Source organism: Mercurialis annua, linkage group LG1-X (assembly GCF_937616625.2).
Source record: "Mercurialis annua linkage group LG1-X, ddMerAnnu1.2, whole genome shotgun sequence".
In the NCBI taxonomy this organism is placed as follows: Eukaryota; Viridiplantae; Streptophyta; class Magnoliopsida; order Malpighiales; family Euphorbiaceae; genus Mercurialis; species Mercurialis annua.
Genome location: NC_065570.1, coordinates 62,605,852 through 62,621,186, shown reverse-complemented (window position 1 = coordinate 62,621,186; position 15,335 = coordinate 62,605,852). Strand labels below are relative to the sequence as shown.

The window sequence follows — 15,335 nt, the reverse complement described above, 5'->3', positions numbered from 1 at the left end:
AATAATCTAGTTTTGTACTCAGGTTAAATATCTGATTAGTAGCTGAATTTTATTTTATATTCCGGATTGATATTTAAATTTCAGTTTTTATCTTTCTAATATTTATCTTTTATTTTTATTTTAAATAAAAGTATTTTAATGTTTTCTTATTAAATTAAGTCGACGTATTAAACCGGCTGACTTTTATATTCTTAGAATATAATAGAAAAGGTATTAGAGTATTTTGCTTTTATTATATCCTATTTCTAATGCAATGCAAATACTCATGTGTTCAGAACCTACCAATAAAAATCCTACGGTTATTATTAGACTTAATTATAGTTACAAGTTACACTATAATATATAATTCTACTTCTGATGCAATTTAAATACATTAATTGTGTTGCAAATCTACCACTGAAAACATATTTTATTTTATTTAATTAATTATTAACTTAATAATTTATTTTGATTCAATTATATCATATAATCCTACTTATACTTTAATTAAAATACCCACCAATTTTACGCAAAAAAGAAAAAAAATACTCACCAATTGCATTCAAAATTTACTATTAAAAGTTTAAATCTACTGCACAATATTCGATATTTACTAAATACAAAATAAGATATTTAACAATTGTCATTTTAATTAGTATTTAATCATGTAAAATTTTAATTAAGATAAACATCTTCTAATAAATTACTACTATGAGTATTATTTGATATATTTTTTTTATATTCTCTATAAATAAAATAAACTATTCCTAATTAACTATCATTTTAATTAATATTTGATACTTTATACTTAAATACTACCTATAATTATAGAAATTATTACTAACTAAACATAAATATAATTACACTAATCCATAATAATTATAAATATCATTATTTGACGAGTCACACTACGAGCCACGTGTGAAACACGTAAAACGACGCTAGTTAACTAAAAAGTGAAAAATAAACGTTCCTTTTAGGCTAATAATCACCCATGGCCTCCGACTTTTAACATTGTGATCACTAAGCCCTCTTGTGTTAAAAAACGATCATTAAACCTCTGATTTTTATGGCGGCGCTCATTTAACCACCTGAAACTAAAAATCGGCGATTGTTTTTTAAAATGATGATGTGGCAACGATTTTTTATGCCAGAGCCAACAAAAACCTGCTCCCATGTCAGATGTCAGCTGACACCTCACCAAAAATTCAAAATACTCCAAAATTCAATTAAACAAAAATTAAAGACACTCAACCCAATTAAATCCAACTCAACCACTCCACCCCTAACTGCCATCCACCCCGCCACCATTTTTCGGCCACTGCCGCCACCACCACCGCCCCTCAACGGCCAGAATTTTTTCCGGTCGTCTTTTTTGATTTGTTTTTCCAACCCCTCTCGTTGATTGTAACATTTTGCTACTAATCTTGCTTTCTATATTTCTGTACTACCATCTGATCTATACTTAATCTTTAGTCAGAACTCCCCTACTACTCTCTGTATTCAGTTAGCTACTCTGCTTCAAGTTACAGCCATGGGAGGGTAGGATAAGTACCTGGGGCTGCCTATTTTATTAATGAAGTCTAAATGGAAAACCTTCATAGAGATATGCGAAAAAGTGCGTAACAACGTGGCGGGTTGGAAAGATAATTTTCTCTCGTATGGCAGCAGGGAAATCCTTATCAAAAGTGTGGCCACAGCGGTTCCCATTTTCTCTATGTCTTGTTTTCTTCTTCCGAAAAAACTTCGCAAGGAGCTTAATAAAATTATCTCCAATTTCTGATGGGGTCAGAAGAATGGGGAACGGCGGATGCATTAATTGGGTGGCCTGAAATCGTATATGTATATCCAAAGAATCTGAGGGCCTTGGTTTCAAAGATCTTGAGAGGTTTAACTGAGCTCTCTTAGATAGTCTCGCCTTCACAAGAGATATTCCTGCCAATGTAACAAATGTGTAATATTATAATATTAGTATCAATTAATGACATGTTATAATATAATGAGTTAATTTCATATAAAATCACCATCTGTATACATTTTTTATTTTAATTATGTTTTTTTTTAAAAAGTATTAAATAAAATTACCATCTTTCATTTTTTGAAAATCTACCACCGATGAGAAAATTTAGTGTCTTTTTTTTTAAAACAAATATCATAATCTGGCTAATGTTCTAATTAACACAAAAAATACCTTTCACTTTTATCTAATGATATATATATATATATATGTGTGTGTGTGTGTGTGTGTGTGTGTGTGTGTGTGTGTTATTTTGCATAAATTTTATTAACAAATATCTCATCATGGATGTTTAAGTACAAAAGTCAAGGCACCATAAAACATATTGTTCTATAAAATTTCGCCACCTACCAATATTGTTTGAAGGAGAATTTTTTAAGTATATTCAGTCCACCACGTCATCTGTGAGCTAAACCTATCACATTATAACAGTCATTTTATAATATTACTATTTAAAAGTGTAAAAAAGTAGTAAATAAAATTGCGTTAGTGCCATTATTTTAATGACGTGTTATAATGTGATAGGTTAGTTCACAGATGACGTGGTAAACTGAGTATATCTAAAAATTTACCATTATTGAAGAGCTATATATAATTAATTTATTAATAATAATTATGATATAACATTTGAATTAATTTTATTTTATTGAACTTTAAAAATTCCCCAATTGATTCGAATGAATTCATTGATTGAGTAGTTTTACATACTAACAAAAATTAGAGATAATTTTATATACTAAAATCATGAGGTAATAATATCTTGCTTGTTCCAACTTCTATGACCAGATCAAACATAGAAATTTCTGCTTTACATGCACCAATTTTTGCAAATTTGTTTTTATTTATATGTTGACTTCAAATGTCCCTACATCTCACAATCTTGTTATTTCTATGAGAATTTTTTATATAAATTCAACACGTCATCTGTAAATTAAGCCAATTATATCATAACACTTCATTAAAATGAGAGTATTGTTGTAATTTCGTTTGTTATTTGCATACATTTTTTAATATTGATATTATAAAAATACTCTCATTTTAATGAGGTGTTATAATATGATTGGTTTAGTCCACAGATGATGGCGGACTGAGTCTACCTAATTTTTTTTATTTCTATTATCTTTTATCATATACAGTTATGTAAAATTAATACTTAGACCGTTAAACATTTGGATTTGTGAGTAAAATTTATGATAGACATAATTCGTTGCAAATTTACGGCAAATTAATATTAGGTCTAATGGTAAAAATTTAGGCTAATAGACTAAAAAAACTCTAACCTTTGTTTTAATTTTCAATTTCACCCCAACCTAGTAATTTTTTCAATTATACCCTATTTTGCATTTTCAGTTTTCAATTGCACCCTGAATTAAAAACATTAAATGAATTTATTATTATAAGGACTAAAATATATAAAACAAATACATTTAAGGATTAGTTCATACTTTTTTCCATTTGGCAAAATTCAAACAAGTCCTTATACTTAAATAAAATTCAAATAAATCCTAAAAATAAAAATAATTTTTTTTTAATTTCCGGAGGAGGAGCAGCTGCTCCTCCTCCGGCAGCTCTTGGCCTGAGGAGCTGTCGGAGGAGGAGCAGCTGCTCCTCCTCCACAAATTTTAAAAAATATTTTTTTAATTAATTTAATTTTTTTTTGATTTATAGAGAAGATGGTTTTTTGGTATAATTTATAACATTAAAGGACTTTTAGGTTCTTTAATAAAAATGAAGGACCTATTTTGAATATTAACCAAATGAAAATAATTCAATTTAATACATCAAAGTGCAATTGAAAACTAAAAATACAAAATAGGGTATAATTGAAAAAATTGCTACGTCGGGGTGGAACTGAAAATTAAAACAAAGTTCGGGGTTTTTTCAGCCCATTAGCCAAAAATTTAAACCTTTATGACTTGTTTTAATTTAATACAACTTTTTAATTTTTATAATAGTACCCAAATTGCATTTTTTTATTGCAATGATAGAAATTGAAGGCCAAATTTGTTATTTTCAATTAGGCTATTAGGCTATTATTATATTTTGATGAATAATGATATATTAAAAGCCACAATAAGTGGCAAAAAGTTCAAAACTATTCAAAAGTTTTTGTACAAAAAATGCAATTTTGCTATTATTGCAACGAAAAAAAATGCAATTTGACTATTGTTATAAAAATTAAAAAGTTTGAATTAAATTGCAACTTTAATAAAATTAATTAAAACGATTGGTAATGGAATTTATGATAAACTTTTTATTTTGAGCGCCCAATATATAGACCGCTATCTACACTAATTAATTAAAATAAAAAAGTCAATTTTATCCTTCCTTAATTATAATAATTTTTATTATATTTTTTTAATCATCATTAATATTTACTTTATACAATAAAGAGTTAATAATAAATTTAGCTTTTAAAAATGTTTTTTAGTTTCAATAAGTAATTGTTCAAAAATACTATAATGATGTTTTTTTAGATGCTAATACTATAATGATGTTGACAATATCTAAAATAGATTAATATAGTGGAAAACTAATATAAAATAATTAATTTAACTATTATTTTTGAATTCATTTGCAAAATAAACTTTATCTATCTTTATGAACAGAAATAGCAAAATTCTTGTGAATCGAGTCTAAAGAACTCGGTCCAGATTAGGGGTGAGCATCGGTCGGTTCGGTGGGAAAATTTTTGGTTTTTTCGGTTTTCGGTTTGGAAATTTCCCAAACCGAACCGAACCGAACTTTTAGTTTGAAAGTAAAAAAACCGAACCGAATTAAACCGAAATATTTCGGTTCGGTTCGGTTCGGTTAAAACCGAATTTAATTATTTTTTTAATTTTTTTATTAAAATTTATTCAAATATTAAATAATTAGAGTCTAATATACTTTCATATATGTTTAAATAACAATTATTAATTCATATATCAACAATAATAAAGATATAAATACAAAAAACATATAAATATAAGTATATATGTATATTATTTTTAAAAAAGTTATATATTTTATATTAAACTTCGGTTCATTCGGTTTTTTCGGTTTTTCGGTTTTCAAAACACCCAAACCGAACCGAACACCGAACTCCGAACTTTACCTAAAGTAGGAACCGAACCAAACCGTTTTCACCGAAAAACCGAACCAAACAACAAAGTTCGGTTCGGTTCGGTTCGGTTTTTCGGTCTGGTTCGGTTCTTGCTCAGCCCTAGTCCAGATAATACATTTTCTATACAATTACAATATGATCAACCCTATAATTGGCTATTTCCTCTAACATTAAAGTATTATTATTACATTAATACCGAATTATATAAAAGAATAAAAGGCTTGACATTTTCATAGCATATATTCAAATTAATAAGATGCATAGTGGGATTCCACAAAGTATAACAAGTTGAAAATAGAGAAACAAATATGCTTATGTAATTGAGCCAGGCTGTGATCATAATTAAACAAATATGTGTATGTCACCGGTGATTAAACAGATCACTATATAAAGAACTTGTATTCTCATTCATTATTCACAACACATATCAATTCTTCTCTAATCTAAGCATGGGAACCCGGGGCCAACCGGGACATTTATATGCAATGCTTTTTGCTATAGTTTTCTGCCTTGTAGCCACTAGTGTGGTGGCTGATTATAAGCCTTACGATCATGCTTCTCCTCCCCCTCCCTACCATCCTAAACACTACAAACCTTCTCCATACCATAAAAGCTCTCCGCCGCCACCAATGCATGTGAAACACCCACCGTATTACTATAAATCGCCGCCCCCGCCAAAGTATGTGAAACATCCACCATACTACTACAAATCACCGCCTCCACCGAAATATGTGAAACATCCGCCATACTATTATAAGTCGCCTCCTCCACCGAAATATGTGAAACATCCGCCATACTATTATAAGTCGCCTCCTCCACCAAAATACGTAAAACCTCCGGTGTATAAATATAAATCTCCACCCCCACCAAAACCATACTACTACAAGTCACCGCCTCCACCTAAATACGTAAAACCTCCGGTGTATAAATATAAATCTCCACCCCCACCAAAACCATACTATTACAAGTCACCGCCTCCTCCAAAGAAGTCTCCACCTCCACCGTATTACTACTCATCGCCGCCTCCTCCAAAGAAGTCTCCACCTCCACCGTATTACTACTCATCGCCGCCGCCTCCAAAGAAGTATCCACCGCCACCGTACTACTACTCATCGCCGCCTCCTCCAAAGAAATCTCCACCTCCACCGTACTACTACTCATCGCCGCCGCCTCCAGAGAAGTCTCCACCTCCACCGTACTACTACTCATCGCCGCCGCCTCCAAAGAAGTCCCCACCTCCACCGTACTACTACTCATCGCCGCCGCCTCCAAAGAAGTCCCCACCTCCACCGTACTACTACTCATCGCCGCCGCCTCCAAAGAAGTCTCCACCTCCACCGTACTACTACTCATCGCCGCCTCCTCCAAAGAAGTCTCCACCTCCACCGTACTACTACTCATCGCCGCCTCCTCCAAAGAAGTCTCCACCTCCACCGTACTACTACTCATCGCCGCCTCCTCCAAAGAAGTCTCCACCTCCACCGTACTACTACTCATCGCCGCCTCCTCCAAAGAAATCTCCACCTCCTCCGTACTACTACTCATCGCCGCCTCCTCCAAAGAAATCTCCACCTCCTCCGTACTACTACTCATCGCCGCCTCCTCCAAAGAAATCTCCACCTCCTCCGTACTACTACTCATCGCCACCTCCTCCAATAAAATCTCCCCCTCCCTCTTACTACTATAATTCTCCACCTCCACCATCACCATCACCTCCTCCTCCTTATTATTATCAATCTCCACCACCCCCAACTTACTCTCCTCCTCCTCCACACTACTAAATACCTCCACCACCTTTAAATTACTACGATTAAGTCAATTGTGGAATGAATTTAAGATGTGAAAATAAGAACATTGTGTTCGAGTTGTTATGTTGGTTTTTTTATTTAAGTGATTTCACATTATTTTTATATGTAATAAAAAAGTCTTTGTATGTAATAAGGATATAGACCAAGATTCAAAGTGAAGTATTTTCTATGAACCAATGCTTATTGTATTTTCTATGAACCAAATGATGACTCTCAATAAGATTAGCATTAAGGGCAGACAAAAAATAGATCTCCAATACATATGGAAAAACTATTTTGACAGCATATTCATCAGACTGCCATCATTTCGACAATAAACACTATCACAGACTGCCTATTAACCTTCGACAAATCAAAGAAGTACTTATCAACAAAAGCATTGCCTGAATCTTCAAAATCGACCTTCTAAATTTCACTGATACAATTCAGTCTGGTTAAAACTGCAAACTCTTCAATGCTGAATCTGACTTTTAACTCACCAACACCAAACCACATCTCATTTTGTTCTAGATGATTAAGCTGCCTTGCTAACAGAGAATGTATAACCTGCCCTTGAAACAAACATGGGGTAATATCCAGAACAAATTCAAAACATGTTTCCTTGAACAATTCCAGCTGTGCTTCCGACAAATGGCTCTTCAACTGATCAACAACATTGTGCTTCAAACAATTGTCGACCCTTGTGGTAGGAATGTCTCCAAGTTTCCAACGAGGAGACCACATCTATTGGAAAAAAATAGCAAGGAAATAAGCCAAAATTTGTTCAAAAAGAAATTCAATCAATAAACAAAATAGTAACAGCTTAAAATTTTAAGAATATATTAGATTAACATGACTGTCAGCAGCATATCAACATAAAATTAACAACATATCAACATAGAGTCATCATAAAAACAGCAATGGCATAAAGTTAATAAGTTTAGTTTCTAACCAAATAAACACAAGTCAATAGACTATAAACAACATGTCAACACATATATTAAAAATAAAATTTAAAATTATAAGTTAAAAAAATGAAGATGAAATAACATTTCAAAACCATCATCCAACACCTTTTCAAATTCAAAGGTTTCAGTGAAAGATTTTTTTTTTTTTCAGAACCAGAAGTTGCCATAGTCTTAGGTGCATGTTCCAATCAACAATATGACAACATCATATCATCAACTTGTCAATAAGTAAAAGGAAAATATTAATAAATCATTTGAAAATCATAACAGAAAATATTAAAAAGAACATACAATAACAAAACAGAAAATCATCGCTACAAGTTAACAAAAACATTATACAAAATAAAATTAAATGAACAATACCTTCATCGATTTCTTCTCCAAAACTTCTTCATGTTCGGAAATTTCAACAGAAACTTTTCTTTTCGTACCAGCGGCACTCTTAATAGTTTTCTTTTTTATCAGTGATTTCTGAAAAAGAAAATTCATATACAATTACATAAACAAAATAAGGTAAAATTATATTCAACCAAAAAGAAACAATAACAATAACAAAAAAAACGATAAAATAAGAAATAAACATAGGTTAATACCTCGACAGTTTTATCAGCCCCGCTGTCGTCATTAATCGACTCAAATGATACTTTCCTTTTTGTACCACCGATAGACTTCTTTGTTACCTTTTTTTCCGCAACAACAGCTTCTTCGGCACAGCTATGTTCCTTACTTGTTTCAAACAAAACATGCTTGGCTGGTTTTTTTGGCAGTGTACGATGCCTTCAATTTTGCCAATTCAGCAGCAATAGAAGAAGCTTCAGACGTGTTTATACGCTTCGAAAATCAAACAGTCGGCTTCACTACATTTTCAGCTTTTTCTTGTAAATCAGTTGCAGCAACTTCTGGTTCTTCAGTATTTTTAACAACAGGAGAAGCAGCCAGTTTAAGCCTACTTTGAATAATCATTGGCTCTGTCAACGTAGGTTTCAACAATCTTGGGAGCATGCTCACAGCTTCTTTGGCGATTTCCAATACGTTAGGCTGCACATCAGTATCCTCTTCTTCAACAATGGGAATTTGAATCGAAGCATCCTCTATCCTAATTTTAGCGGATTCTGTTCCTTTCGATGACTCCACTGATTGAGTCGTTTCAACAGCATCAACATCATTGGTATGCCGAGATTTGGCTACTTTGCCGACATTGTCATGTTCGAAGTTTCAGAATCAGTATCAGCCGACAAATGGCTTTTTTCCGCTCTATGGCCAACAGACTTACGCCCTATATGAACAAAATATCAACAACATCCTGAATTTACAAATCCAACATAATGAATCATTACAAAACAAAACATAAATATTTCAATAAAAGCAACAATAACATAAACAATAACATATTAAAAAAAACTAAATCAATTTACAAACAAAATCATTGTAAAATTATAAACCTGCCATATATGAAAATCAGTTTAAATACTGAAATCAAAATTAAATTGAAAACCTAAAACATGTACAAAACCTAAATTGAATTAAAAACAAATACATTAACACAAAATCATAAAGCAAAATCGTCAGTTTAGCTACTGAATTCAAAATTAAATTGAAAACCTAAAATGTGTAAAAAACCTAAATTGAATTAAAAACAAATACGTTAACATATATTTCAAATTTTAAATATCAAATGCATGTAACAACAAGAACTGAGAACATAAAAAATTAAAAAACACACATAACACTTACAGACAAACATAAATAAAGTTAAAAACAACTAAAATTAACACAAAATCATAAGATAAATCAAATTTACAATGTTAAATAACAAATGCATGTACCAATAACCACTGAGAATAAGAAAATTAAAAAAAACAAAGCACTTACTGTTATATAATGACGAACAGATGAGAAAATGGAGAAATATAGATGAAAAGGAGAGAAGCAAGTGCAGTCATGCAGTAATGGAGAATCGTGGAGAACAGCTGCAGAAATGGCGGAGGAAAATAACCACCAGATCAAAAGGGAAATCAGAAAATGGTAAAAGAAAAAAAATTCAAAATAGAAAGTTAGTTTCCTTAGGTTAGCTGGTGTGAAAAGTAAAAAATTGGATTGGACAGTATAAAAATAAAGAGTGGCCCATTTCCGGTATTTCATATAAAAGGCCTTTTATTTTAAAGAGAGTTTTTCAAAAATACCCATACTGTGTATAAATATTCTCAAAAATACGGTTTGACCAGTTTGGGTTGATTTTTACGGTTTGACTTTTAAAAGTTGCGAAATTACACTTTTTGAGTTGAAAAATACGGTTTTTTATTTTAAATAACCAGTAAGTTTACTATCGGGTTACTAACAGTTTACCAACGGTTTACAAATAAAAAAATTTACTAACGGTTTACTAACAGTTTACTAACGGTTTTTATTTATAAAAATACGGTAAATCTCCTATCGGTTTACTAACAAAAAGTTTACTATCAAATTACTAACTGTTTACTAACTGTTTACTAGCAGTTTACTTAAAAAATCAAATTTACTATTAATTTATTTTTAACCGTATAGTTAATTCATTAATCGTTTACTATCAATTTAATAAAAAATAAGTTAATTTACCATCCGTTTACTAACAGTTTACTAGTTTTACGAACAGTAATAAACCAGACTCCTGAAATTCATAAACAAAAAATAAGAAGAAAAATTTACTATCAGTTCACTAACAGTTTAATAGTAGTAGTTCACTAAAAGTTTTATAAATTTACTGCTTCTTCTCTTCAATTTACAGTACAATCCAACAAACTTGGCATACGCAGAAATTCCAGAAATCAAGCCAACTTGAACATACCCAGAAATTCCAAAAATCATGGCACTCCAAGAAATAGAGTTTCTCTCAGGCATTTTATCGAACAATCACCGTGCAATCAAAAATTGACCAGATTTCACATACCCATTAATCAAAGCAGTCCAAATAATCACATCACGATCACTACAACACATATCAAACACCTTACGAGCATAATCCGCACGTCCACAAACTCATCAATCAATAACTCCTTAATCGACAATACAAATAAGGAATTTGTCAAATAACAAAAATTTAAGCTAGAGATCCATCCTTTTCATCATCGACGATCAATTCAACCAGCTCGGCAGAGGAGATTGCAGCGGCGGCGGCGGAAGATGCACTAGCAGCGACAACAGCAAAATCGAATTAAAAAACTTAAACACAACATTTGTGTGATTTACTATGAAATTGGGAAGAAAAAGAAAGGACTAGGTTTGTAGCAGAGAGGAAATAGCCAAGATGATGAAAAGGGAAATAGAAGAGTAAAAGTATACTTTTGCAATCAATAAAGTATGTCTGCAAATTTAAAAAGTATTTGTCAACACGGACGAAACAAACAGTATAAGTGAGAATATTTTGCTGTTTTGTAGTGTACCGTCTAATTTCCTCTATTTTAAAACTCAATCCATACATCACAGTGTTTTCTTTTCAAAATTATAATTATTAATTCGTATTATAATTTTATAAATGTATATGAAGTTGGATGACAAATTTCAATTTAATTATTAAAGTGTTGACAGTACATATGTTTATATGTATTTCATATTATTTTTAACTATAATTTCAATAATTTAGGTACCTAAATTTATTCATCATTCTTCGTTCAAATTCGCATTCCTTATTCTATTATAAATTCTTTTTTAATTTAGTTGATATATATTTTGTAGGAAATCCTCTTGCGTGATTAATTGTTTCGGTTGTTGGTCTGTGACTAGTCTGAAATTGGATCTACTCTGCTTATCAAGTGAGTGGTAATTGTAGTGCTCAACGAGTTCATATTTCTTTTTAAATCAATTTTCAATGTCATTATTTTTATCTAGAGTATATTATTTTAGTAAAACTCTATTTGAATTCTTCATCGTATTCGTGTTTCTTTTAAAGTGTCAGGGAGCAGTCCCTTATTGTTTTTGTCAATATTCTGATTATGGTTTTTGCTAAATTTTTGTTTTCAATACGTATATATGATTAGAATCTATTGTTGCTTATTTTCTTTGTATATCTGGATTATTATTCTTTATATGACTTGGTCTCTGAATTTTGTTATTTGAACTCAGAATATTTTTCTGTGATTTGATTAAATATTATACCTATGATTTTAAACCGGTACGTGTGCTCAGTATTTATTCTGTTTCTGGCCACGTCGTGAGGAGCATCACGATATAGGATTATTAGTCATACCATGTATCATTCTCATAACTGCATTAGATATTTGCATTGATCTGAGTTGTAGTAGTAGTAGATCAACATATATGTTTGGTAGCGCGTTTTCCATTTATTTGGCCTTTGGTGATGTGGAGGATCATCACTCTGTGATACTGTACCGGGTGTGTTGAACTTAATTTATTTATTTGACTATTCTTATTTATTCCTTTATTATTATGTTCTATAATTTGAATTATTGGATTTCTTTATTCTAATTCGTTTTACTTATAAAAAAAGGTTTATAAAATGTTCATGTGTATGCCTCTTTCCCTTCAGTTGTGTACTATGATTATCATTCACTGGGCTTTAGCTCAACCCACGTTTTCTCTTCTGTTTTTGTTTGTTTCAGATTAGAATAATTGGTCTATAGCTATCGGGCAAGTTGGAAGAGTTTATTTCAGATTTCTTCTTTGGCTCAATTCATGTTATTTCTTGAGCCAATTTATATATGTCAGACTATCTTTGAATAAAATGTAATCCGTAGAACTCCGTAATTTACTTTGGGGTTACAGTTTTGCTATTTCTGTTAGACTTATATTTCTTTTGTTTGAACTATTACAAGGTTTATTTTGCAGTAGTTTCTTATTATTAGGCTTGCATAAGTTGAGACAACCTTAATTTATGCGCTGGTCATGACCTGGTTTTGGATCGTGACGCAAACCCACATGCAAGCTCAAAATCTTTAATAATTTGATGAAAGGAACTCAATTATCAAAGGATTACTCAAAACCATCAAGGATTGAGGTAGGATCAAAGGAAAATGGGTTGAGAGAAGTATGAGAGTGTTTGAATTCTGAAAATTCAAGAAAAATGAAATCTAAAACGAATTTTAGGTTTATAGACAAAAGAATTTAGACGATCATATCCAATTAATTTAAAACAGATGATCGTCCAAACATTTTAGACGATCGTCTCTCGCTTAAAATTTTGAACAAATTTACAAAAATGCCACCAATCGAAACCCAATGATAAACCAATATGAAACCATGCATAAATCACTCAAATACTCAAACCAGACATCAATCCAAACATCACACCAATCATAAACAAACACATAAGCAATCAAAACACATCGAAAACCATTCGAAACCTCGACGATACACGCCAAAAACACACGAGATATCATAATTGCAGACTTTCAGCAATTTTAACTAGAATCGGCGTCCCAAAATAGGTGAACAAGCTGCTGCTTCTTCCTTGCAGAATTTGTTGTCCTCAATCAGTTTGAACTTGGCAATTCCGGACAATTTATGCTAGTTGTAGCGTCATTACTTCTCTTCCAATTCCATGACGAAACTTCTTCTTGCTGGTAGTGATGCTTCAAGGCTGCTAGCTGCTTCTTTTTGTCCAAAGATCTGGACAACGACTGTACCTCCTCGAATAAAGTCTTTACTTGACTTCTTGCTAGAGATCGTATTTTATCCAAAATCGCTTTGTTCCATGATGTTTTCTTGTGTTCTCTTTGCGAAGAAGATGAAACATGTATTCATATTGTTCTACACTATCACTATGCCTGGAAATTTTGGTCCTTCATCATATAGTTATGCAACATCAATTGGGTGGTTCCTTCTTCATTGGTTGTTTTTTCTTTTATTGGTCTAACCTTTCAAAGAGACACTATCGAGACTTATGGCAATTACTTTGGTATTTTTGCATTTGAAAATTAACAAATGTAAGAAATGGTATAGTTTTCAAGAATGAGCATATTTTGATTGATACTTTAGTTTACAATTCAATTTGCAAGGCGGTGATTTTAATAAATCACATCATCAGACTTTCAATTATACGAAAAATGGCATTTACAGAAACTTGGATTTTTTCTTTAACTCAGCCTAGCTGATAATAGATTATCAAAACAAATAACCATCATGGACGTTTAAGAACAGTATAAAAGTCAAGGCACCATAAAACTGGTTGTTTTATAAAATCTTGCCACCTACCAATATTGTTGAAGAGCCATATATTTTTAATTTGTTGATTAAAATAATTACTATGATATAGCATTTCAACCAATTTTATTCTATTGAGCATAACAAATTCCCAATTGATTCGAATGAATATGCTGATCGAGTAGTTTTACTATGACTAACAGAAATTAGAGATAATTTTATATATTAAAATTATGAGGTAATAATATCTTGCTTGTTCCAACTTCTATGACCAGATCAAACATAGAAGTTTCTACTTTACGTGCACCAATTTTTGCAGATTTGCCATTAATTATATTTGGCCTAATGCCTTCAAAAAAAACCCGATCTTTTATTCTCTTTTCAATCATATCTGGCATTAAGAACTGATCAATTTTACCCTATTCGCATTCTATCATTTTAATTGTACTCTAATTTTTAAACTTTTGTCAATTTTTTTACTTAAGAAAATCATTCAATCAACTAAGTTTAAAAAAAGTGTGCTGAAAGGAAGTGAATCCCCCCCCCCCTTTTTTTAGAAGGGTTGGTTATATCAGAGTTGTCAGTGCTCTTATAGTACAGTGGTGATACATGCAGGCATTTTGGTAAGAGGTCTCGAGTTCGAGCCTCACCCCCCCCCCCCCCTAAATTATCAAAAAAAAAAATTAAGTTTAAAGATATAATTAAATTCATTTCCATCCAAAAAAAGCATAAATAAATTCTTTCTTTTAAAAAAAAAATTAACTAAAAACTATAATTAAATTAAAACTAATTTAAATTCTTAATTAATTTTAACTAAATCTAAATAAATTTTAAACACATACAATTAATATATGTTAGACATGGAGAACGCTTTTGAATTTTTTCCAAATGAAAAAGATGTCAATTTAATATTTCATGATACAATTAAAACACAAAAATAATGCAGTAGAATTGGTGATTTTTCAACGTCAGTGTAGGATCAAAAAGGAGCTAAAAGGTCGGGATTTTTTTAAGGTATTAAGCCTTTAAATTTTCACTTCAAATATCTCTACATCTTACAATCATGTTATCATATTATCTTTTATCATATACAGTTATATAAAATTAATACTTAGACCATTAAACATTTTGATTTCTGGTAAAATTTGTGATACACAATTTGTCGTAAATTTACATGAAAAAAATTATGACGGAATTTGCAGTTTATAAGACGATTAGTCGTATAATTTTATGAAATTAATTGAAATAATTGGTAATGAAATTTATGACAAACTTCGTCTTTTGAAAATTTCAATTTTATCCTTCATTAACTATAGCAATTTTTGTTTTTTTTTTAATCATCA

General features: G+C 31.1%; 1 protein-coding gene across 1 annotated transcript; it reads left to right on the top strand.

Annotated features, from left to right (window-relative positions):
- The first annotated feature begins 5,505 nt into the window (after positions 1-5,505).
- LOC126664689 (extensin-2-like) lies at positions 5,506-7,087 on the top strand. Its single transcript, XM_056104301.1, has one exon. It carries the CDS (start codon positions 5,552-5,554, stop codon positions 6,881-6,883), a length of 1,332 nt encoding a protein of 443 aa, XP_055960276.1. The 5' UTR covers positions 5,506-5,551; the 3' UTR covers positions 6,884-7,087.
- The last annotated feature ends 8,248 nt before the right edge of the window (positions 7,088-15,335 follow it).

Bases quoted from the DNA above. Each gene is read 5' to 3' on its own strand.
- LOC126664689 (XM_056104301.1), top strand. From the start codon at position 5,552: ATGGGAACCCGGGGCCAACCGGGACATTTATATGCAATGCTTTTTGCT.